Here is a 23,180-nt window from a genome sequence, read left to right as displayed (position 1 = left end):
TGTCAGTGTCAGATATATTGGCTACTCTTCTCTTTCTCCTGGTTCCTCTGAGACACAGCAAAGCTGAACGTAGAATGGCAAAGGATGTCTTCGCCCTTATCCAAGATATGGTTGTAGCGTAGTCATCTCCTTTCTTTAACCCAAGTAACTCTGCGAGGCGGCTATGGAATCTCTTGCATTCATCGGCCATTCCACCTGTACTTGTTAAAACTAATAGTGTGAATGTCGCTTGCTCCACTTCCAAAACCCGCCTGCTGTATTGCATCTTCTTCTCATTTTCATGTAGTTGGAATATCTGTTTCGGAGACGATTCTCGATACGAATCTGCGTTTGGGTGACACACCCGAACATCGAAGAACGCAGATTGTTGTCTGTCCCAAAACCCGCTAGCGTGGATATCTAGTCGGGCATCAGGCGCTCTGTTTGCGCCTCTGTTTAGCTCTTCCCAAGTGATTTCCTTAAGAACTGGCTGTCTCTACGTCAGTGCAAACCATGCGCAACATTTCCGCTTCTAGATCCCTAATCTCATTGTACCTTTGAATGATCAGCCCCCCATGCCGGCAGACCATAGCATGATCAACGGTAAAAAAGTCCCCACCTGTGCACATGGCAGGTAGGTCAGCGATCTCTCAGTCATACCTTAGTTTAATTGCGTCTCTGAATTCTCTTTTGTTCAAATTAAAATTCGTCTCCTTTATCGGGATCACTGTCAACCAATTCGAGGCTCCTTTCTCCGCAGCTAGCTCTACCCTGCGTTCAGTTTTGCTAGACAAGGATTCCCTCACTTGCTCACACTGCCTCTTTAACAATTCCTATTTTTCTCTTCGTGCATTCGCTTGCAGGGTCTTAATTTCCGTCTCATCCGGTGGCTCTTAGGCTTGCTTGATAATTTGCCCCACATAATTTGCCGCACATAAAAAAATTATTATTATTTGTTTTTAAAAATAACTCAAAAATGTTATTCACCAGCATAGGTCGGTCCGTATTGGGAAAATCTGAGCCCTCTGTCTTGAGTACCGCCCTCGGCCTACGGCCTCGGGCGGTATCCAAGACCTCGGGCACAGTTTTTCCCAATACGGACCTCCCGGCTGGTGAATAACATATATATCTTTATGATTTGTTTATGAAAATAGCGAAAACACTGGAATTAAATTTGTTGGTTTGAGTACGCTACAGAAATTCTATCCGTTCTTGTGGTCACCTAGATTGTTACCAACGTCATTGTCGAACGCAATGGGAACTTTCATTAAACTGACTGGTAACATGCGCACGCTGCTGAGGAAAATAATGTGTATACGGAGGAATCCTCAACATCTCTCATGGATATATGTTTAAATTCGCCTTCGTTCTGGTTAGTTGAGTTCTACCGTCCGAGAACCCGGCCCTTACGTCTCCATACCAACGTCTTGGTCTCGAAATCTCCTCTGTTCCAAGAAACTAGGATACAACAACTATACAAGTCTCTGTGCCTTTTTCGTTTTCATTTTCTTGTAAAAAGAGTATTCCCCTAGAAGGAATTGAAGAAAGATCTTCATCCTTCGAGTCCACGAGACACCTTTGAAACCCCAAAGTTCTTTCCACGTTCTGTTCCAGGATTAATAAAAAGAGAAAAATATAAGCAAACAGATAAATAAACAAAGATCAGTTCATCTTCTTGTTTCGTGGCAACAGGCCGAAGAAGTAACTAGTAGCTTTTTAACGACTCGGAAATATAATAATAATAACAATAACAATAATAATAATAATAATAATAATAATAATACTAATACTAATAGTAATAATAATAATAATGCATTTCGTAATGCTAAATGTTTTCTTTTGTCATATATTGTAATCAGTCCTCTATCGTGAACATTAATATTAATTCTTTTAAAAATTTGTAAATAATTAGATATATGGTTTAAAATTGCAAATAATTGCTGTAATTATTAAACGAAGCGGGCCAATTTTTATCATAATTTTTGTAAATAATTTTAGTGATTATAGTGAATAAAGGTTTATAATTATCATAAAAAAAAATAACAACAACAACAACAACAATAATAAAACCATTGGTTGGGCGGTATGGTACTTACGAGCTTAAGTTTCTTTCTTTGCGTTTTAACAGCTATGTTCAACAGAAATGCTTGCTAACAGATTTCCTGTTAGCAGAGAGATGTGAGGATCAACTAGAGTTCGAAGAATATGACCCCTTCGCGCATTTAGATTCTGTCCAGTGTGTAGTTATAACTATGATGCTATCCTCCTAGAAAGCATCTATCATCAAACACTGTCAGCTCAACTTTCCCTAAACTCCTGAATAAAAGGAAAAGTTCCTCTGGTATAATCGTTTACAGTGCTTTACCTGTGAAGTGTGCTACCATCTGATGAGTAATACGTTGTACCACCGTCAGTAATAACCTTGAACTGGAAAAATGTTAACTGCGGATGAAATAAGAGGAGACAAGACATTTCATACGATGAAATGAAACGGAAAAAATTGAGATGGGATTGGATAAAGTAAGATGAGCCAAGGTAAGACAAGATTAGACAGGAAGTGACAATGAGAAGAAACAAGATAAGGTTGTTCAGTCTGCGTTGATTGTTTTGTTTCGCGTGATATACTGGAGAAGACAGCTTTTGGTTTCAAAACAAGTTTACTTCATGTAGCTAAAATAATGCACGCGGTTAAGCATAAGAACCGGTATTTAACCCCCGCAGGTGTGCAAACCATGTCAATTTAGTCACGCCTCGAATTGCCGATAATCAGTCCCTAAAGTAACAGTGATGTCGAATTCTTAGCTTGTGTATCCTGTACAGAGTGGAAAGTTGAAACCACATTTTCTAATTAGCGTCACAATAATGATTTATTTTTTCACCAAATGTCACTTATCAACGCCTATGTTATGAATTAAAGTCCAACAAAAGACACTTTATCATATTGTTACTGCATCTTTCAACTATAGGAACAACAACAACAAAACAAACTAAATGGCAATCACAGGACTTACGAAAAATACATAGAACAATCCGAGGCAATTGAGAATAAAGAGAACTGAAACATAGACATCATGGCCCATAGCCTCCTGTAGTAGTAAAAAAGCAGTAAAAAATAGTGTTTAGTGATCAATTTAAGAATACTTCAGCCTTTTTCATAATCGTCTCTAAATTCCTGTTGGCTAGTTTAACCGTGAACAACAGTATTCTCACGTACCCCGAATGACGATGCCTCTCCCATAAACACTTTTAAGTTAAAATCTGTTGGAGGAACAGAAAGGTTCATTCAGACTAGAAAATATGAGAAATCCCATATTAGACTTAAAAAAAAAAAAAAATAAAATAAAAAGTCAGGAGGTATATCATGATACCAAGGAAAATTCCTTTTAGTATTGGCCTGCACCTTCTCTCGGTTTATCGGCGAGAAAAGTTTGTGAATCATTCGCCTCCGCCCCGTGTTTCAAAACTTTTTGAGTGTTCTCCCAACATCCCAAGAGAGTTATTACGCGCCGGTGAACCGATAAAAAGTGCATTGTATTGCTTATATAAGAAAAACTTTACACAAAACATAAGTATGTTTCAATTTTTCTGTATGTTTGACAATGACATACACGACGGCACAACTGGTATCCCGAACTATCTCCCTAAGTTACAACTTCAACTCACACGAAGTTGTTGCCCTCACAAACAGAGCATTGGCCACTAATATTTCAATGATAAAGCACACAAACGCTCTGTGGTTGTTCCTTGCCACACAGTTCATGAGGAATAGACAGTGGTGATCCAAACTCTCTATACATACTTCGCACAGTTTGCAATGTTTTGTAAATTCAGGCATCACAATCTGTCAAGAGAACAATGAAATGTTTTGCTGTGAGTGCTACTATTATAGTAACATTCTTTAGTTACGATAACTTCCCCCGGTAACTATCTTCACCCTTGTAAAACCAAAAATTGATAAGAAAGTAACACACACAATCCACCCTGAAAATTGTCATTTGTACATGAGACAAATCATTAATTTTAGAGGGAGCGGAAATTCCAACGAACGAAGTTTCGCTTCTTCATGACTTTGAGAACGCTCATAATTAGCTGCAATTAGAGCAACAAGTTTACTAAAATTCCACGACACTTTCGCAAAAGAAAAATTGCACTCATCTTCGTCTGGAAGCACCCACAAGGCGACGTACTTCGTCAAAACCCCTTCGCATCCCCTTCATGAGATTATAATGTTCTTGCTATTTCAGAAATACTGCTATCAGAACGACTAACTCCATTTTCTTGTTTTGAGCTTTTAGATATGGTATGAGATGCCAAAGCAGAAAAACTCAAACACTCGATTGTAAATTATGCTATCCGAACTTTGGAATAACTATTTTAATAAACCACAGTGTTGCTACCTCGCAAACGGTGCAAAATTGACTCTCTGGTAAGACTCCTTTGGCTACATCAAGAATGCTCTGTTGGGGAAATAAATTAAATTTTCCTGTTTAAAATTAAATGATAATAGTAATAAAACTGCCCAATTCCGAAGTTTTAAAATTCCGTGTGAAAACAATTAACAACCACACGAGGCATCAGGGAATATGATCCCCCCGAGTTACAAGCTCTGTAGGTTATTCCCCAAAGCCTACAGGTGAGGTCACCGATTTGCCACTGAATATCAAAATATCGAAATTGGGATATGAGACGCTCTTTTAAAATAACATTTAACGCAACTGATTAATTTTTCTTGATTTATCTCCAGCTACTTCAGAAATGATGGGGCCAAGCCCTTAGAATTCAAGCTGGTGAGAAGCGAGAAGTCAGAGTGGAGTCTGACATTAAAAGCATGCGCGGATTTCTCGCGCGCTCATAACTATAAAGCGGGATCGGGGTCAAAATCCAGTTCCAAATAGGAACAGGCACAACAAAAAGCCAGACATCGAAATAGGGACAGGCAGAGCCGATTAGGAACAGGCACAGCTTATTAGGAACAGGCACAGCTTATTAGGAACAGGAACAGCTTATTAGGAACAGGCACACCTTATTAGGAACAGGCACAGCTTATTAGGAACAGGAACAGCTTATTAGGAACAGGCACACCTTATTAGGAACAGGCACACCTTATTAGGAACAGGCACAGCTTATTAGGAACAGGCACAGCTTATTAGGAACAGGCACAGCTTATTAGGAACAGGCACAGCTTATTAGGAACAGGCACAGCTTATTAGGAACAGGCACAGCTTATTAGGAACAGGCACAGCTTATTAGGAACAGGCACAGCTTATTAGGAGCAGGCACAGCTTACTAGAAACAGGCACAGCTTATTAGGAACAGGCACAGCTTATTAGGAACAGGCACAGCCTATTAGGAACCGGCACAGCCTATTAGGAACAGGCACAGCCTATTAGGAGCAGGCACAGCTTATTAGGAACAGGCACAGCTTATTAGGAACAGGCACAGCTTATTAGGAACAGGCACAGCTTATTAGGAACAGGCACAGCTTATTAGGAACAGGCACAGCTTACTAGAAACAGGCACAGCTTATTAGGAACAGGCACAGCCTATTAGGAACAGGCACAGCCTATTAGGAACCGGCACAGCCTATTAGGAACAGGCACAGCCTATTAGGAACAGGCACAGCCTATTAGGAACAGGCACAGCCTATTAGGAACAGGCACAGCCTATTAGGAACAGGCACAGCTTATTAGGAGCAGGCACAGCTTATTAGAAACAGGCACAGCTTATTAGGAACAGGCACAGCTTATTAGGAGCAGGCACAGCTTATTAGGAACAGGCACAGCTTATTAGGAACAGGCACAGCTTATTAGGAGCAGGCACACCTTATTAGGAACAGGCACAGCCTATTAGGAACAGGCACAGCTTATTAGGAACAGGCACAGCTTATTAGGAACAGGCACAGCTTATTAGGAACAGGCACAGCTTATAAGGAACAGGCACAGCTTATTAGGAACAGGCACAGCTTATTAGGAACAGGCACAGCTTATTAGGAACAGGCACAGCTTATTAGGAACAGGCACAGCTTATTAGGAACAGGCACACCTTATTAGGAACAGGCACAGCTTATTAGGAACAGGCACAGCTTATTAGGAGCACGCACAGCTTATTAGGAGCAGGCACAGCTTATTAGGAGCAGGCACACCTTATTAGGAGCAGGCACAGCTTATTAGGAACAGGCACACCTTATTAGGAACAGGCACAGCCTATTAGGAACAGGCACAGCCTATTAGGAGCAGGCACAGCCTATTAGGAGCAGGCACAGCCTATTAGGAACAGGCACAGCCTATTAGGAACAGGCACAGCCTATTAGGAACAGGCACAGCCTATTAGGAACAGGCACAGCTTATTAGGAACAGGCACAGCTTATTAGGAACAGGCACAGCTTATTAGGAACAGGCACAGCTTATTAGGAACAGGCACACCTTATTAGGAACAGGCACAGCTTATTAGGAACAGGCACAGCTTATTAGGAACAGGCACAGCTTATTAGGAACAGGCACAGCTTATTAGGAGCACGCACAGCTTATTAGGAGCAGGCACAGCTTATTAGGAGCAGGCACACCTTATTAGGAACAGGCACAGCTTATTAGGAACAGGCACACCTTATTAGGAACAGGAACAGCCTATTAGGAACAGGCACAGCCTATTAGGAACAGGCACAGCCTATTAGGAACAGGCATGGCCTATTAGGAACAGGCACAGCTTATTAGGAACAGGCACAGCTTATTAGGAACAGGCACAGCTTATTAGGAACAGGCACAGCTTATTAGGAGCAGGCACAGCTTATTAGGAGCAGGCACAGCTTATTAGGAGCAGGCACACCCTATTAGGAACAGGCACAGCTTATTAGGAACAGGCACACCTTATTAGGAACAGGCACAGCCTATTAGGAACAGGCACAGCTTATTAGGAACAGGCACAGCTTATTAGGAACAGGCACAGCTTATTAGGAGCAGGCACAGCTTATTAGGAACAGGCACAGCTTATTAGGAGCAGGCACAGCCTATTAGGAACAGGCACAGCCTATTAGGAACAGGCACAGCTTATTAGGAACAGGCACAGCTTATTAGAAACAGGCACAGCTTATTAGGAGCAGGCACAGCTTATTAGGAACAGGCACAGCTTATTAGGAGCAGGCACAGCTTATTAGAAACAGGCACAGCTTATTAGGAACAGGCACAGCTTATTAGGAACAGGCACAGCTTATTAGAAACAGGCACAGCTTATTAGAAACAGGCACAGCTCATTAGAAACAGGCACGGCGTAATAGGGACAGGCACAGCCTATTAGGAATAGGCACAGCTCATTAGAAACAGGCACGGCATAATAGGGACAGGTACAGCCTATTAGGAAGAGGCACAGCTTGGCAAAGCAAGGAGCACTAGGCACCAAGATTCCCAGAAGGCCCTCTAAGAGGCAATTAAAGATGGCTACCAGAATGCAGCAAGTAAGTAAATTACGGGGGCCCACACAAGCGGCGTGTCTGGTCGTTTGTTCGAAATATAAAGAAATGTATGGGAGAATATTGAAGAGTCGTAATATCGTAAACTTTTAACAAGGAATCTCTATGTTAAGGCTCAAAATTAATGTAAACCTACCTCACTTGCTGTGTATTGTCGTTTCTGTGGTTCTAAATGGCGAATTTGAGCGATTTGGTGGGTTTTTGCCAAAATCAAATCAATTTAGAAAACAATTTTTCGCCATTTAGAACCACAGAAACGACAATACACAGCAAGTGAGGTAGGTTTACATTCATTTTGAGCCTTAACATAGAAATTCCTTATTAAAAGTTTACGATATTACGACTCTTCAATATTCTCCCATACATTTCTTTATATTTCGAACAAACGACCAGACACGCCGCTTCTGTGGGCCCCCTAGCCTGTGATTTACTTACTTGCATTGCTGCATTCTGGTAGTCATCTTTAATTGCCTCTCAGAGGGCCTTCTGGGAATCTTGATGCCCAGTGCTCCTCGCTTTGCCAAGCTGTGCCTGTTCCTAATAGGCTGTACCTGTCCCTATTATGCCGTGCCTGTTTCTAATGAGCTGTGCCTGTTCCTAATAACCTGTGCCTGTTCCTAATAAGCTGTGCCTGCTCCTAATAAGCTGTGCCTGTTCCTAATAAGCTGTGCCTGCTCCTAATAAGCTGTGCCTGTTCCTAATAAGCTGTGCCTGTTCCTAATAGGCTGTGCCTGTTCCTAATAAGCTGTGCCTGTTCCTAATAAGCTGTGCCTGTTCCTAATAGGCTGTGCCTGCTCCTAATAGGCTGTGCCTGCTCCTAATAGGCTGTGCCTGCTCCTAATAGGCTGTGCCTGCTCCTAATAGGCTGTGCCTGTTCCTAATAGGCTGTGCCTGTTCCTATTAAGCTGTGCCTGTTCCTAATAAGGTGTGCCTGTTCCTAATAAGGTGTGCCTGTTCCTAATAAGGTGTGCCTGTTCCTAATAAGCTGTGCCTGTTCCTAATAAGCTGTGCCTGTTCCTAATAAGCTGTGCCTGTTCCTAATAAGCTGTGCCTGTTCCTAATAGGCTGTGCCTGTTCCTAATAGGCTGTGCCTGTTCCTAATAAGGTGTGCCTGTTCCTAATAAGCTGTGCCTGTTCCTAATAAGCTGTGCCTGTTCCTAATAAGCTGTGCCGGTTCCTAATAGGCTGTGCCTGTTCCTAATAGGCTGTGCCTGTTCCTAATAAGCTGTGCCTGCTCCTAATAAGCTGTGCCTGTTCCTAATAAGCTGTGCCTGTTCCTATTAAGCTGTGCCTGTTCCTATTAAGCTGTGCCTGTTCCTATTAAGCTGGGCCTGTTCCTAATAAGCTGTGCCTTTTCCTAATAAGCTGTGCCTGTTCCTAATAAGCTGTGCCTGTTCCTAATAGGCTGTGCCTGTTCCTAATAGGCTGTGCCTGTTCCTAATAAGGTGTGCCTGTTCCTAATAAGCTGTGCCTGTTCCTAATAAGCTGTGCCTGTTCCTAATAAGCTGTGCCTGTTCCTAATAGGCTGTGCCTGTTCCTAATAAGCTGTGCCTGTTCCTAATAAGCTGTGCCTGCTCCTAATAAGCTGTGCCTGTTCCTAATAAGCTGTGCCTGTTCCTATTAAGCTGTGCCTGTTCCTATTAAGCTGTGCCTGTTCCTATTAAGCTGGGCCTGTTCCTAATAAGCTGTGCCTGTTCCTAATAAGCTGTGCCTGTTCCTAATAAGCTGTGCCTGTTCCGAATAAGCTGTGCCTGTTCCTAATAAGCTGTGCCTGTTCCTAATAGGCCATGCCTGTTCCTAATAGGCTGTGCCTGTTCCTAATAAGGTGTGCCTGTTCCTAATAAGCTGTGCCTGTTCCTAATAAGCTGTTCCTGTTCCTAATAAGCTGTGCCTGCTCCTAATAAGGTGTGCCTGTTCCTAATAAGCTGTGCCTGTCCCCATTTCGAGGTCTGGCTTTTTGTTGTGCCTGTTCCTATTTGGAACTGGATTTTGACCCTTATCCCACTTTATACATAATGCTCACCCCCTGTCGCACTGCCAATGATAACCTGCTCGCAAGCCATTACATTGAACGCTTCAAGTTCCTATTTGATTTCCTCATACACGTATTATTTCCATGACCCCAGAGGTCCGAGTCCATGCGTCACTATTTTATTTCTTACCATTGATTCTCCATTGTCTGATATTCTATTGGACTCCACAACACCAGGGTTAGAATATAAATTCCTGTGAACAAATGAAGCGAGACCACAAAAGATTCAGTCATACTACACATTGATATGTCACAGATTAATGAAATAAAATCAACACCTTTGGCTGAAAGGGGGAGGGAAAGGGGGAGGGGAAGGGGGGAGGAGAGCAACATCAGGCACATCTAGGAATTTTTGATGAAGAGGGGTCCAACCTTTGATAATGAAAAACCAGAATTTTACACTAGAACCAAGAAACATTTCAAGACAAGCACATTATAAGTACTTTTATATGACTTTTAATATGTGAACCTGCAGTTAAAAGAATATTGGCTTTAGACAAGTAGTAAATAAATCAACAATGTCTAATGACTGGGGGTATATATGAGTTCCCTGGACCCCCGTCCCCCTCACCTCCCCCCACACCCCACTGAACCACCACCTTTAAACCTTCTACAAGTTTCTTCAATTACTAACGCATAAGAAAAGACCGATGAGCAGCTTAAGACTCAACAATAATCATAAACTGAGAAGGTGAAACAAATTAAGGAAACTATCTTGTCTCACTCACCTCAATGATACAAAAGTGACTGCTAAAAGAAGAACTGAGAGCAAAGTCCAAAGAAAATCAGGCCACAGTTGTGAATAACGTTAAGGAGATATTCTCTTGGACTAAGCTAAAAAGCCAAGTGGGAGCTGGCCTTATTTTCACTACTGCTTAAGTGGAGTTCATTATCGTGAAGATCGCTCTCATACTCTTGAGTACATTTATCATCAAAAGCACAAGACAAAGCAAGATACTTAAGGGTACAAATGAATAAAGGCTAATAGTTTCGAAAGAAACTGTTTGGGGCTGCGTTGGTGGGAGTAACGAAATAATTTGGATATATCAACAAAGTTGAAGTGGTAAATTGGTCACCGTAACGATTATAAAAGCTGACCTTTCAAGTGTTAGCCCTTCGTCGGAGCGAAAATGTTAATATAACATGTTAACATAACATCTTGTGTCTGTACTTAAGAGTACAGACACAAGATGTTATATATATGTAAGTTTAGTGTGATATGGCATGTAAATATATCTTATTAACCAAGCGCAAGGGCCGTACTGGGAGCATATCGGCCCGAGGTCTTGACAGTAGGGACCGAGCGCACTGAGGTCCACAAAAAAAAGACGGAGGGCCAATATTCTTCCAGTATGGTCCCGAGCAAGCTTGGTTAATAAGAGATTTATTATACGACTGAAGTTCAAAGGGACACAAGTGCGGTATCATTCGGGACCATTTGGGACAGTGCTCGGTCCAATACTGAGAGAATACTGACTGGCAAAAGAGCATTTGGATTGTTTGATTTTAGTTATTGGCCCTCTGATTGCCCGAGTCATGTAATAAGACAAGTTGTTGAATACAAAAATCTGTATAAGACAAATTCAAATCTGCACTGATTTCTAAAATTCAACCTCAGTGCAATTGAAGTCATCAGAGAAATGACCATCTGAAATTACTGTTCATATTTACAGAGAAGTTTGTAATGAAGGTTTGACTTCATGGTCCAGTGACTTCACCACTCAAATGCTCTACCACTGAGCTGAAGGAACTGGAACCAAGATAAGCCTTACACAACCATGTGAGGTTTACAACTGGTAACTAGCTTCTATTTCTTTCTTAATCAACAAATTAGTACTGAATTCTTAAAGGATATGTGGCATAATATAAAAAAAATAGCAGAGGAGGCTTTGTAGTATGGACCCAAAGAAAAACCCTGCCAGAGCAGGACTTGGAAGAGCTGAGATGTGTTGCAATCTGTGTTTGGAGAATGACCAGATATTAAAAAAAATTGTGATTGCCAGTGTTGACAATACTGCAAACATCTGTGAGAGCTGATAGAAAAAAAAGGCAATAAGAAATATTCCACAAGAGGGGGACAGGAGAAGTAAGAGCCATGGCATCCAGGGATTGGGTGGACGACTGCGAGGGCAGCGACTGGCTTGCCAGTACTTCAAGTGTCTCTTCAGCCAGAGGTGTCTACAATAATGGGAAAAAAAAGGAAAATGTCCACTTACCATAAGTGAAGGTTATCAAGAGGGTTATAGCTGCACCTTTATCTACTCCACATCCAAGCTCAAAATTTACCATCTTTTTTACTTGAATTCATCACATGAGGTTTAGGTTTACAACACAAAACAAGACAACAAGAAGATACATGACATTTCACTCCATTCCACCACCTATTCAAAATTTACCACCTTCCCTATCCAACTGTACCACTAACAATAACTCAGTGACTTTTTCCCAGGTTGCACTGGTCCTAGCACCTTGCTGGATGCAGGTCAATGATGAACCTAAATACAGCAATAGCCCTACCTGCCATATAGCTTTCCATGAGACAGTGGGTGCAGCTTATTTTAGGGTTTTTACGGTATTTCTAAGTGAATGAGTAACAGTCAGGATTTGAGGGACTTGTTGAGAGACAGTCAAAAATTCAATGACTTCTCTGAATAAAAGACATTTAGGACAAAACACCACCAAACATCATAATTATTGTGTCCTCATATCATTTCATCTGAACAGCTTACAGGATCATTTTGGGTTGTGCTTTATGTCATCTTTAATCAGTAAAGCTAAATATGATGACTGGAAAAGAAATTTCAGTCCTTTAGTACCTTGGAGTTTCTAGATCACTAGCATAGTCCACAGGAGTTTTCCCCATCACATCTGGTTCATTGATCATTGATAATGTGCTTTTGCTCTCCAAAATCCATGCAACTTCACTGCATAAAACAATCACCGAAGAGATAAAAAAGTCAATTAAAAAAGATTAGATATTAAATCACTTTTAATTTAAAGTTTTACTGTGGTTAAACAGTTTGTGGAGCCTCTAAAATACAACACAGCCTTAATCTGTCAAAAAAGCTAATACCCGGGACTGTGTGGATATTGATCTGATGTTGACTAAATAGTCATGTACATGTAATATCTACAATTGTATACAAACATGTTATTCAATGATTTAACATAAAATACAGTGGAACCTTGATTTAACAAAACTCTGCATAACGATGTCCTCAGGATAATGAACGATACTTCAGTTTCAGCCCGGCTAAAGTTAAAGTAAAATGTATGCTCCAGAACCTTGATATAACGAACCAATTTCCTCAGTCCCTTGACACTTCATTAAATCAAAGTTCCACTGTACATGGGTCAGACAAGGTGGAATACAAGTGGATATGAAGCAAGTTACATTCTGATGAAAATAAGCCACAAGCTGTTCTATTTAAACTTTTACAAAACACAAGCCAAAGGAGATGTTACCATTGATGTTTTTTACATCCATTTTGTTTTACTAGATAAAATTGGTTAAGAACATGTATTTTTTAGGCATCCTAAAATAAGGATGTTTACCAAAAACATTTCTGCAAGAACTTAAAATAATTATTGTGTAATACAATGTCATAAACTGACTTACTGACTTACCAGTGAGCATGCTTGGCAGCTAAGTGAAGGGGTGTAGAATTTCCATTGTCTCGCACATCAGTTGGAAACCTCTGCACAAATATAATAATTAACTGTGTCTTACTTGTACATCCGAAAATTATATCAAAGAAGAAGAAATTTAAATAATGAACTTAAACGTCTGCCTTTGGTTCTACTTGAAAGCTAAATAAAGCAACATCTGTTTCCTGATTGGCTGTCACATTCAGCCAATGTTGATAGAAATTTTCTGTTTGTATATTCAATATACAAGTATGCATATATAAGCAAAGTAGTTTATTTTTCAATCGATCTAGTAATTTACAGAATGTCAAACCTGATGACGAAGTAGATATTCTATGGCTTCAACCTGACTGTTCTCTGCAGCTACATGAAGTGCAGTAAGGCCTCTGATGAAAAAAAAAAAAAAAAAAAAAAAAACTTAATATAGTTGAGAAAAATTATACTAACAGCAAAAAGCAGAAATGATATAAGATAGGATAACAATTTCCTCTTGATAAGTTTGAGCATTCTCAGTACCCATTTGTTAAATAATATAGGGATAGTATAAGGAGAAGTTATATGTTAATCACTTCTGGGAGTTGGAGGGTTAACAAAGGCATGAGCTATAGAGTTCTATCCCTATATCCAGACCTTGAGCCAATTCCCAGCCTTTGCTCCATATATATATATAAAAAAAAACCTTTTTCATTGTGATTTGGCCCCATCATGCCATGTAATTCTCCTCTTACCTGACAGTCTATCCTCGTATTAATATTTCCTTATAACTCTTTCAACCCTAAGACTGTCAGATCACCCTTTAATTTCTCCTTACCGTAATGCAATTATTTTGAATAATAAGAAAATCATATATGTGAACTGGAAAAAAAAATTTAATTCAGGCTCAGTTGGTAGAGCACTGCAAAAGTATCGCAAGGGTCATGGGTTCAAATCCTGTACAGGCCTGATTTTTTTTTTTTTTCAGGCCTTATTTCCACCACTACATAAGTAGGGTTTATTACTGTAAGGATTGGTTTGATTCATGCCTCCATGAGCAGTTCTTACTCAGGTTTACCTGTTATCTCTTTTCTTTAAACTCAAACCACAGGCTGTCAAGTAATGCAACTTCAATCTGACAAAAAAAAAAAAAAAAAGATGATAGTGATTAAGTAATGCCCATAATAAACAAATGTGATATCAGAAAAAAACAATATGGAAATTCTACCAGTCTGACAGTTTTTAGTTGCAAAAGATTACATGATAGGCTGGGAGTTACTGACGGCTGTTCAGGAAATAAGCCTGAAAGAGCAGATTCCAAAAAGTTGTTGAAACTGAGCCTGAATATAATTTATTACATGACTCGGGCAGTCAGGGGCCAATAAGTAAAATCAACCAATCAAAATGCTCTATTGCCGGTCAATATTCTCTCAGTATTGGACCGGGCACTGTCCCGAATGGTCCCGAATGATACCGCACTAATGTGTCCCTTTGAACTTCAGTCGTATAATAAATCTCTTATCAACCAAGCTTGCTCGGGACCGTACTGGAAGAATATCAGCCCTCAGTCTTTTTTGTATGGTCCTCGCTGCGCTTGGTCCGTACTGTCAAGACCTCGGGCCGATATTCTCCCAGTACGGCCCTCATGCTTGGTTAATAAGAGATATGTATGGGATGAAAAGAAAATCAGAGTTTCCCTAAATTGCTAATTTATGAGAAATGTGTAGCAGCAAGAGGGGAGAATTAACAAGCAGATCTCAGAAGTTTAAAGGTTAACCACCTGGTTAAATAATAATAATAATAACAATAATAATACATTTTATCTCAAGAGGGCAGCACAAAATAGTTACAGAAACTAGTAAACTTGTGGCATACTATCTAATTAAAATTATAACAACATATTCTCAATATGTAAAGTCAAAGTACAAAGTTAATAAAACTAAGGAAATATATAAGTTCTACATCAATATAAATAAGTATAAAAGCTAATGATATGGCTAGAGAAATATGTACAGAATATGATTAAACTATGAAATGGTATAATTCCTACTGCTCTTTGAAGAAGACATTTTGATAATAATTATTCTTAAAAGATTCTTGTGATACTGCATTTCTGAGATCTAGGCTTAAGGTGGCTGAGCACAGTTTTTGTGCATGCTTTTGCTAATGCAATTCAGCACACGCACAGGGATTGCAAAAAAAAACATGCCATCAGTAGAGTGGTCATTTTATTTACTCAACACGTACCAACACTATCTGTGCTATTTTTCTCTATACTTGGTGCAGTGTATTGAAGGCTTTTATCTTTTCTTACAAAGATATGTTAGAAAAGTTAACGGTGCAAAGAACCTTGCAATTCTCAACGTTTTCGTTGATACCGAAAGAATCCAGTTAAATGCAGCACATGCGAAGTAAGCAAAAAAATTGTGATTGAATGGAAAATTATTGCTTTCTCAGAAATATGCCTATTTCTTGAGAACCACTCATTAGAACTTCACGAAATTTGGTACGAAAATACTTTAGGAAAAAAGTAACTGGAGTACTGAAAAAAAAGATTTTAAACAAAGAAAATTGTAGAAAATCAAGTGAACCTTCCACAAGGGAAATTGTTAGCAAAATGGTGTTAACTTGTGAGTATTGTTACAAGCTTGTTGCATGCAAATTATAAAGAAAATCTGATGACTAGATTTTCTACAAAAAAACAAAACCAATTTTAATGGCCTGTTTATATCTATTCATGTTGCCATGGCAACGGCACATACGTCAGCCCAACTATCGAAAAAACAAAGTTTGTATTGTTAACTTGCTTGCTGCCAGTTTTGGCGACCGAGAGATCAAGGGTTTTAGACAAATGGGGAAAGAAACAAAGGTATCAAAAACAGTGTTCAGCCACCTTAAGCTGTTCCAAAGTTGGCAAGTAGTAACTACGAACGTCCTTCCGCCTTCGGTCAGCTGATTAAATTTTGGGCAAATAATTACCTACGTATGAAGATGTAGAGAACTCTTTTTAGAATAGTGCTGCAAAATTGATAATCATTTCAGACGTGATGATCTTTAAAACAGGAGAAGGCTTGATTTTCCATTTACTAGGGCTCCACATGTACAATAACCGCTTCGTTTCAATTTAACTAACCAACAGCACGTACGACATGTACTAACTAATGCACACAAAAAAGTGGCAAAAAATAGAAAATTACACGGAAAAAATCTAATTGTATCAATTAGTTTCTTAGTATTGGAAGGATGTATAATCGAAGAAAACACATTTCTTTGATGCGAATGGCGACACTACTTTTTAGGAAAATGTCCATGGTAATTCGAGTGTTCATTTTCCTGACGAATTTAATAAAGCTCTAATTTATTATCAATTCTAAGTAAATTTCATCACTGAACATTAACTAATTTCCACAACCCATTAATAGTCACGAGAAATTGAAATTTGATAAGATCTACAGAACGAACACGTCTGACGACAAAAAGTCAGGTTGTCAAATGCGCTCAGAGCAAAATACAAACAAACAAACCCAACAAAAATAATTTTCCGCTTTTCGATGCAGTAATTGACTGGCACTGGTCCACATTTTTGTAGAAACACTTACACAGATCCACTTTTGGCAGCATGATGAATGCATGTTCTCCCAGCACTGTCCTCAGCTCTCAAGTCTGCACCGATCTCTAGAAACTTGTGGACAAGTTTTAAAGAGGCAGCTTGACAAGCGAGGTGTAGCGGTGTCTCCCTGTAAGCGTTTGGTCGGTCGATGTCAGCTCCATACTGCAGAAGTAAATCTACTAATTCTTCTTTATTTCTTAGTGCAGCGTGATGAAGTGGTGTTAGACCATGCCACCCTACAGAGTTGGCACATTTCGGATCGGCCTGAAGTAAGTCTTTTAGGTCAGTAATTTTATCGTTCAGAATCACATCAAAGACCGCCATTTTGGTGGAAGCCTTGTTTTCTCATTTGGGTAACCGCTGATATTAATTTTGTCTGCTCAAAAATGCCGCTCCCACTGGACCGGGGTGGGAAGCCGGTCTCCAGTTAGAGCGGATTTTTGAGTTGGTTTTCTGCTATTTGCGCTTTTCTCGTTCATTTTTGTCTATCGTTTAGATAAAACCCCTTAAAAATGCTGCTCTCGACAATGTTTTTATTTCATCAACGTAGTATTCAAAATTAACCACCTTCCCGGATTTTCAAGGGATGCCAGCAACTAGTGATCGCTAAAACATCTCGCAAAAGAAATATTATAGAAATTTGAGTTTTCCCATTTCGCTACGCGTTTAACCTTGAAAGCCGCATTTTAGTCTCTCTTGGTCACTTACACTGAAAAAATGTCGAAAGGATAGTCACCCTCCCACCGAGGAAGGGGCAGAATGTTTTCTTGTAAAACAGTGCATTGTCATGTTTTTCTTTGAGTTTACCAGCTTTTTAATTAAATTTACATTAATTTAGGATGATTTTTTTTAGAATTAAAGGGTATCGGGTTCTACGGAAGATACTTTCAGGCAAAATTAGTACACGAAGGATGAAGCCGACCGTAACCATATTCCATCGGGCCAAACTTATTGAGTTCACGGCCCAGAGATCCCACATGGGGCGGACACGTCCCTCAGAAATGTTAATGGATTTCAAGAGATTATAAAAAGTTAATTATCTCTTGCTTTTAACCCTTTCCATCCTAACATCAGTAAAGGGTGTATCCATGTTCTCCATTGCTCTTCTCATGCAATGATTGCCGGTTTTCACTGTCATACCACCATCAAAAGCATGCAAAGAGTAAAATAAAGAGTAAGAGAGATAAAAAAAAAATTAACATTCAAACAGTCTCGCAAAGATTCAGGTCGGTGCGATGTTTCGTGCGGGAGATATTCGAATAAATATTTACTCAAATTTGGAGACGCCATGTTTGTGTCCCTCTGAGCTGAGGGGCACAAATGTGGTGGTTTAAGCAAACAAAAACATTTGTCAAGTTTTGTTACAAAAAACCTGAAGTCATCTTCTGAGGGCTCATTAACATCTATGTGAGTATCTATTCTCACAGAAGGACCGCTCTAACTGCGAATTGTCGGCAGATAGGTCGCTTTTTTTTAACCCACGTGATAGCATTCTCGACCGCCATCTTGAGATTGTGTCACGCTTAGAAATTCAACCTTGCTTTATCACAAGACGCGAAACTCTATTCAAATGCAAAAATTTTAAAAAATTAAGTCTTCAGCAGCTTACTGACATAGAATCGAAAAAAGATTGATAATTTTTTTTTTAAATTTTGATGACGTCACGTGAAAACCCAGACTGACAAGGATAAATTATAACAAAGTTCTCAAGGAGAATTCAACAGTCAAAGTTTCTTAGGCTAGGCTGGTGATCATTCCCTTAATTCTTATGATCTACCGAATGATTTAGCATTGTCAATGTCAGGATAATTTAGATGCTGGTCACTTTTCGAGTGTACCAGATGACGATGTAACGAGAGGCGATTTTTTAAGCCGCAAGGTCACCATCATGCTAAGAGGGAAACAAGATATAAAATTAGCAAGCAATACTGTCTCGGCATTAATGCGCTAAATGTTTCCAAGCGGGAGCTCCTCTCCTCTCGATCAACGCTCAGTTAGTGTTTGCTTGCTGGCTTTTTGCCCAAAGTAACAAAGCTTATCGTTTCCAATTGTTTTCTGCCGTGATTTGATTGGTTTAAATGACATCATCACCCTAAGTACAAAAATAAACTTGAGTTTTCACAGTGGCTATTCCGAAAGAACGTGTATTTTCGTGACTAAACTCGCGTCCAAGACCGGTCAAGGACAACTATAGAATTCTCGTAGTTCATCACATGAGAGTGAAATTTTAAATTCGAGGTAGGTTTTTTCAATACAAGTTGTAGAATAATTCGCTTGATTGTGGCACATTCGAATCGACAAGGGTTTGCCCGATCAGCGAATATTGTAATATAGGCTCGAATGATTTATTCTTGATATTGTAAACAATTTGTTGCAGGAGAACGGGAATTTAGCCCCAAATTCAAGAATTTTACTTTTTCCTCTGAAGACAAGGAGAATTTGACTGCGCTGACTTCAAACGTGAACGAGAAATATCGTGTGAGGTGTTTGAGCGAATGCGAAAAAACGGTTCAATGACTTCTACAGACGAAGAACCGCCTAGTGAACTTGGCTCCCCATCAAGTTCAAATTCTCACCGGCCAATTCACTACACACAATCTGTGCCCACATTCATCGAAGAAAGGAGAATACACCATTTACAAACTGAGGAACTTGACGGAAGACGCTCCCGATCACATTCGGAGCCACTGACTCGAGATGCTATAAAGATCGCGCACGAACTTCGAAGGGCGAGCGATTTGTTCAACACGAACTACGAATTGTCATCATCGCCGACTACGAAACGAGACTTTTCTCACTACAGGAAAAGCTCGTCCAGACGTATTACTGTAGCGGGATCTGGAGGAGACGTACTGAGACAGGAATTAGATCAATTGTTCCAATCTAACGGGAATGTTCAATCATTCAATTTCAAGGATCCCAATCCTTTACCCCCAGAGGGGACTCCGGTTTAACAACACCCACAGTTTTCAGAGGGGTGCCTGAACAGTGAAACCATGCTCTTATACTTGTAAAGAATATTTCAGAGCGGCGTGCAATTGGATAGGCAAAATTTAAGGCTGTGAATCATTTTTGGTAGAATTTGGCACAACTCCCTTTGCCTGGTGTTACATAATAGAGCAAATTTCATGTTCCAAAAACTGGCAGGATAGATGATAGATATCCCTTAGGCCCTGTTTACAAGCAAGGAGGGTAACCCTTGTGCTAGGGTTACCTTAGCAGGTGGGTCAAAGATAGCCCGGGTTTACAAGCAAAATTTCATAGGTAGGGTTACCCTACCACCCGGGACAACTTAACTATGCTTGGTAACCGCAGGCATCGTTATCAATGTTCAAAGGGTCTGGAAACAGGTAAAAAGTTTTCCCAAGTTGGCAACTCATCCCCAGCAGAGCGTTTACAAGGCAGCTAGGGTAATCCTAGTGCTCAGCTAGGGTTACCCTAACTGCCTTGTAAACACTTAGATGAAAAAAAGAAGAAATGTGGGAGCGTTAGGGTAACCCTCCTGCCAGGGTAACCCTAGCACTAGGGTTACTCTCCCTGCTTGTAAACAGGGTCTTAGAAACAACACAGAAAAAAAAGGAAACAGGTTTATCACTCAATTCCTTGAAACTGAGGTCTAGCATATTTTTTCCCAATGTTTTCAATGTCAAACTTGTTTTTTTTTTTTTTACTTTTCCTAGTTTCATTAAGGATAGCAATTAATATATACCACTCATTTCGTGTTGAATTGTTCCAACAACCTCTTGTTTTTATCCTGGTTTATCACGTACCATGCATAAGGCAGGCATACATAAGAGAGGGAGGGGTCAGTGGAATTTGTGGGTGGGTGGCAGAGACTGAAAGAATGATGTCATTTAATGTGGCCACCTTGAGTAGAGGATGGATGGGAGAACAAGTGCTTGCAAATTGCAAAAGCTTGAAAACCTTCATGTTGGGTTAGAAACAAAGCCAATTACGTTTTCCTTCACAAGCACTTTACTTCAAGTCATATCTATAACAAAGAACAATTTAACTTTCAGAAAATGTCATATCCAGGCAAATTGTAGAGGGTCAATCTTACTAGAAGTTTATGTAATGGGGAATGAATTATGTGAGCACACATGCACAGCGGAAGGTAACTTAATTTAAAAAAAAAACTATGAATGACTAAGTAATATTTCAATGGGATGAAACATCTTCATATGAAGTGTGTCATTCCAACTGGAATTTCATAGTTATCTAATCACAATATTACAACTATTAACACTTTGACCCTCCCCTCCCTCCCAGGGGTGATGGGCATCCAATTTCTTGGGTCAGTATAACCCCTGAACCTGACAATTTGTTCAAGAGAGTAAAGGGAATGAGTGCAAACTTAAGAAATGATGTCCTCATCACTAGAAAAATTCTCTTAGTCAATACCATAGGAAATGTACAGGGAACAATATGGAGAATTTGCCCATTTATGTTGGGGCTTCATAATAAACTTGGGTTCATAATAAACTTACTTAGCATAATTTCAGAGCTGAGCAAAGAGATTCCAGCAATCTGATTGGTCGAGCGGTTCGCTATATGGCGCTATATAAACCGCTCCACACGTTTTATATAAAATGTTAAAAGAAAATGTTAATAAATGTCACTAAAATGTTATGATTTTAGAAATTTTTCTGTTGTTCAGCTCAGACATTATACCAAAACAATTATTCGCCTCAGGTTCGGTGAATATTGTCGAACAATCCCCTCGACTTCATCTCGGGGATTATTTGACGATATTCACCTCGCCTTCGGCGAATAATTGTGAAATAGCTGTAGCCATAATTATTGGGTAATACCTACTAGTCATTAAGCTTAACCGTCTGACCCCTAAGGGTAACTAACATCTAATTTGTCCTTACAATATCACCTCTGAAATAAAACATTTAAGGTCACAAGAATAAAGGAATCATATGATCACCAAATGAAGAAGCTCTTGATTATTCAACAAATTCTCCTTGTCGGCACCTTAGGAAATGTATGTAGAATAGTATGGAGAATATGCATACTGATGTTAGGGTGTAAAGGTAAGCAATGGACAACTAAATTATTCTTATTTACTAATAATGGGGGCCCCAATATTTTTTTTTCCATGAGGAGAGTAATTATTTTGTTGCATGTAACAATGTAATAGCACTTGTAACCTGTGTTGCTATTGAAACTTAGTTCCTATCTATTGTCTTCTCTGGTTAGTTTCAAAAACCTCACAGGAGACAAAAAAAAAATAATGCTTTCTATGAAAGATATGTAAGGCACTTTAAACTAAATTAATAGAGTTTGTCTTTGGTTTAGGAGCACATGACTATTATCCCTATTCTATTTCTTACCTTTTGTAGCTTGGTGACTGTTTGATAACAATATTTGACAGAATTTTGTGTATCAAGCTCACACTAGCACCTCTGAGGGTTAAGCTATGAAAGGAAAAGAAGATAAAACTAGTTAAGATTTTAAGTGTAAGCCCTTGGTAAGAGCATCTTTTGCTCTGAGGAAGGGCTGATGCTCGAAACCTCAACTTGGAAACTCTTTATGGTGGTCCATTTACATTAATTGCCAACTCAGTTGACACAACCAAATTTTCTTTCGTCTATGTAGCACCACCGACAGAAGTTTCTTTGAAAAACTTGCCCCCTTTCTTAGTCAAGATTTCATCTTATTACTGTATTAGTGACACTATATTACTAGATGCAGTGGTAAATAAAATGCTATGGCCACAGTGAAAATAGTAGTAGTTATAATTGATAGCCATTACATGCAGTATTTACAACCAACCTAATGCAAGCAAAGTGAAAATGAAGCTATTTTTGAGTTATCTGGTTGTTTGTGTTGATGTCACCGCTATGTAAGCTCTCATAGGTTAAGGCACGAGCGTACCTTTGCTTTGCCACTTTGCGAGACAAATAGACTTAAAAACAGTTTTTTTTATTGCTTCGGCCAGAATAGTCAACAGCAACAAATAATGTACAAGTTAACCCCTTACGACGAACTACGTATTTTTTTAATAATAAGATGTATACATGTACATAGTAATTTTTATTTTACATCTGTGAATATGCAATTCAGTTCATGCTGCAAAGTATTTACCAATAAAGTATCTATCTATCTATCTAGTTATATCAATTAAAATACAATATCAACTTTGATAGTATCGCATAAAAAAAACCAACTTAGGTACTTTTCTTATCACAAAGTCAGTAAGTGTTTAGTGATCACAAAAGATTTTATCCAACCAATGTTATGAACAAAATTTCTGGTTGACTATGGATGTGAAGTCAGTGAAGGTGAGGAAAGTTGGTAAATTTTCCCCACATTGTTTCCCTCTTTCATTTCCACAAAGGAATTACCAAATATACTCTCTTGGAATAAATTAGCGACAGAGCACAGGTAATGGTGAAACACATGGGCGAATTACTTTCACTATATTGCTGGAGTAAAACTGTGCTGTTTAACAGAGCTCTTATGGTTGT

The 23,180-nt window shown here is 39.4% G+C and overlaps 1 protein-coding gene and 1 long non-coding RNA gene across 2 annotated transcripts; one reads left to right on the top strand and one right to left on the bottom strand.

The window, feature by feature from the left end:
• Positions 1-1,103: 1,103 nt before the first annotated feature.
• Positions 1,104-17,067, bottom strand: LOC111346509 (uncharacterized). The gene is made up of 14 exons (XM_088745322.1): positions 16,694-17,067; positions 14,173-14,229; positions 13,435-13,507; positions 13,101-13,171; positions 12,290-12,397; positions 11,332-11,651; positions 10,202-10,274; positions 9,604-9,667; positions 4,377-4,436; positions 3,643-3,820; positions 3,194-3,237; positions 2,991-3,065; positions 2,345-2,421; positions 1,104-1,584 (listed from the first exon to the last, which is right to left on the bottom strand). Exons 1-14 carry the CDS (start codon positions 17,026-17,028, stop codon positions 1,452-1,454), a joined length of 1,668 nt encoding a protein of 555 aa, XP_088601448.1. The 5' UTR covers positions 17,029-17,067; the 3' UTR covers positions 1,104-1,451.
• Positions 17,068-17,382: 315 nt separating this feature from the next.
• Positions 17,383-22,819, top strand: LOC148716681 (uncharacterized). Its single transcript, XR_015995331.1, has 2 exons — positions 17,383-18,942; positions 19,082-22,819. It is a non-coding gene; the product is annotated as an uncharacterized LOC148716681 (long non-coding RNA).
• Positions 22,820-23,180: the final 361 nt, after the last annotated feature.

Source organism: Stylophora pistillata, chromosome 14, assembly GCF_964205215.1.
Source record: "Stylophora pistillata chromosome 14, jaStyPist1.2, whole genome shotgun sequence".
Classification (NCBI taxonomy): Eukaryota; Metazoa; Cnidaria; class Anthozoa; order Scleractinia; family Pocilloporidae; genus Stylophora; species Stylophora pistillata.
The sequence above is the reverse complement of the archived record's forward strand: the minus strand, read 5'-3'. Positions and strand labels throughout refer to the sequence as shown.

Coding starts and splice junctions, on each gene's coding strand:
- LOC111346509 (XM_088745322.1), bottom strand. CDS start 17,028: ATGGCGGTCTTTGATGTGATTCTGAACGATAAAATTACTGACCTAAAA. Junction 12,398..13,100: donor GCTGCCAAGCATGCTCACTG/GTAAGTCAGTAA, acceptor TGTTTTATGCAG/TGAAGTTGCATGGATTTTGG. Junction 1,585..2,344: donor GATGGTAGCACACTTCACAG/GTAAAGCACTGT, acceptor ATCCTGGAACAG/AACGTGGAAAGAACTTTGGG.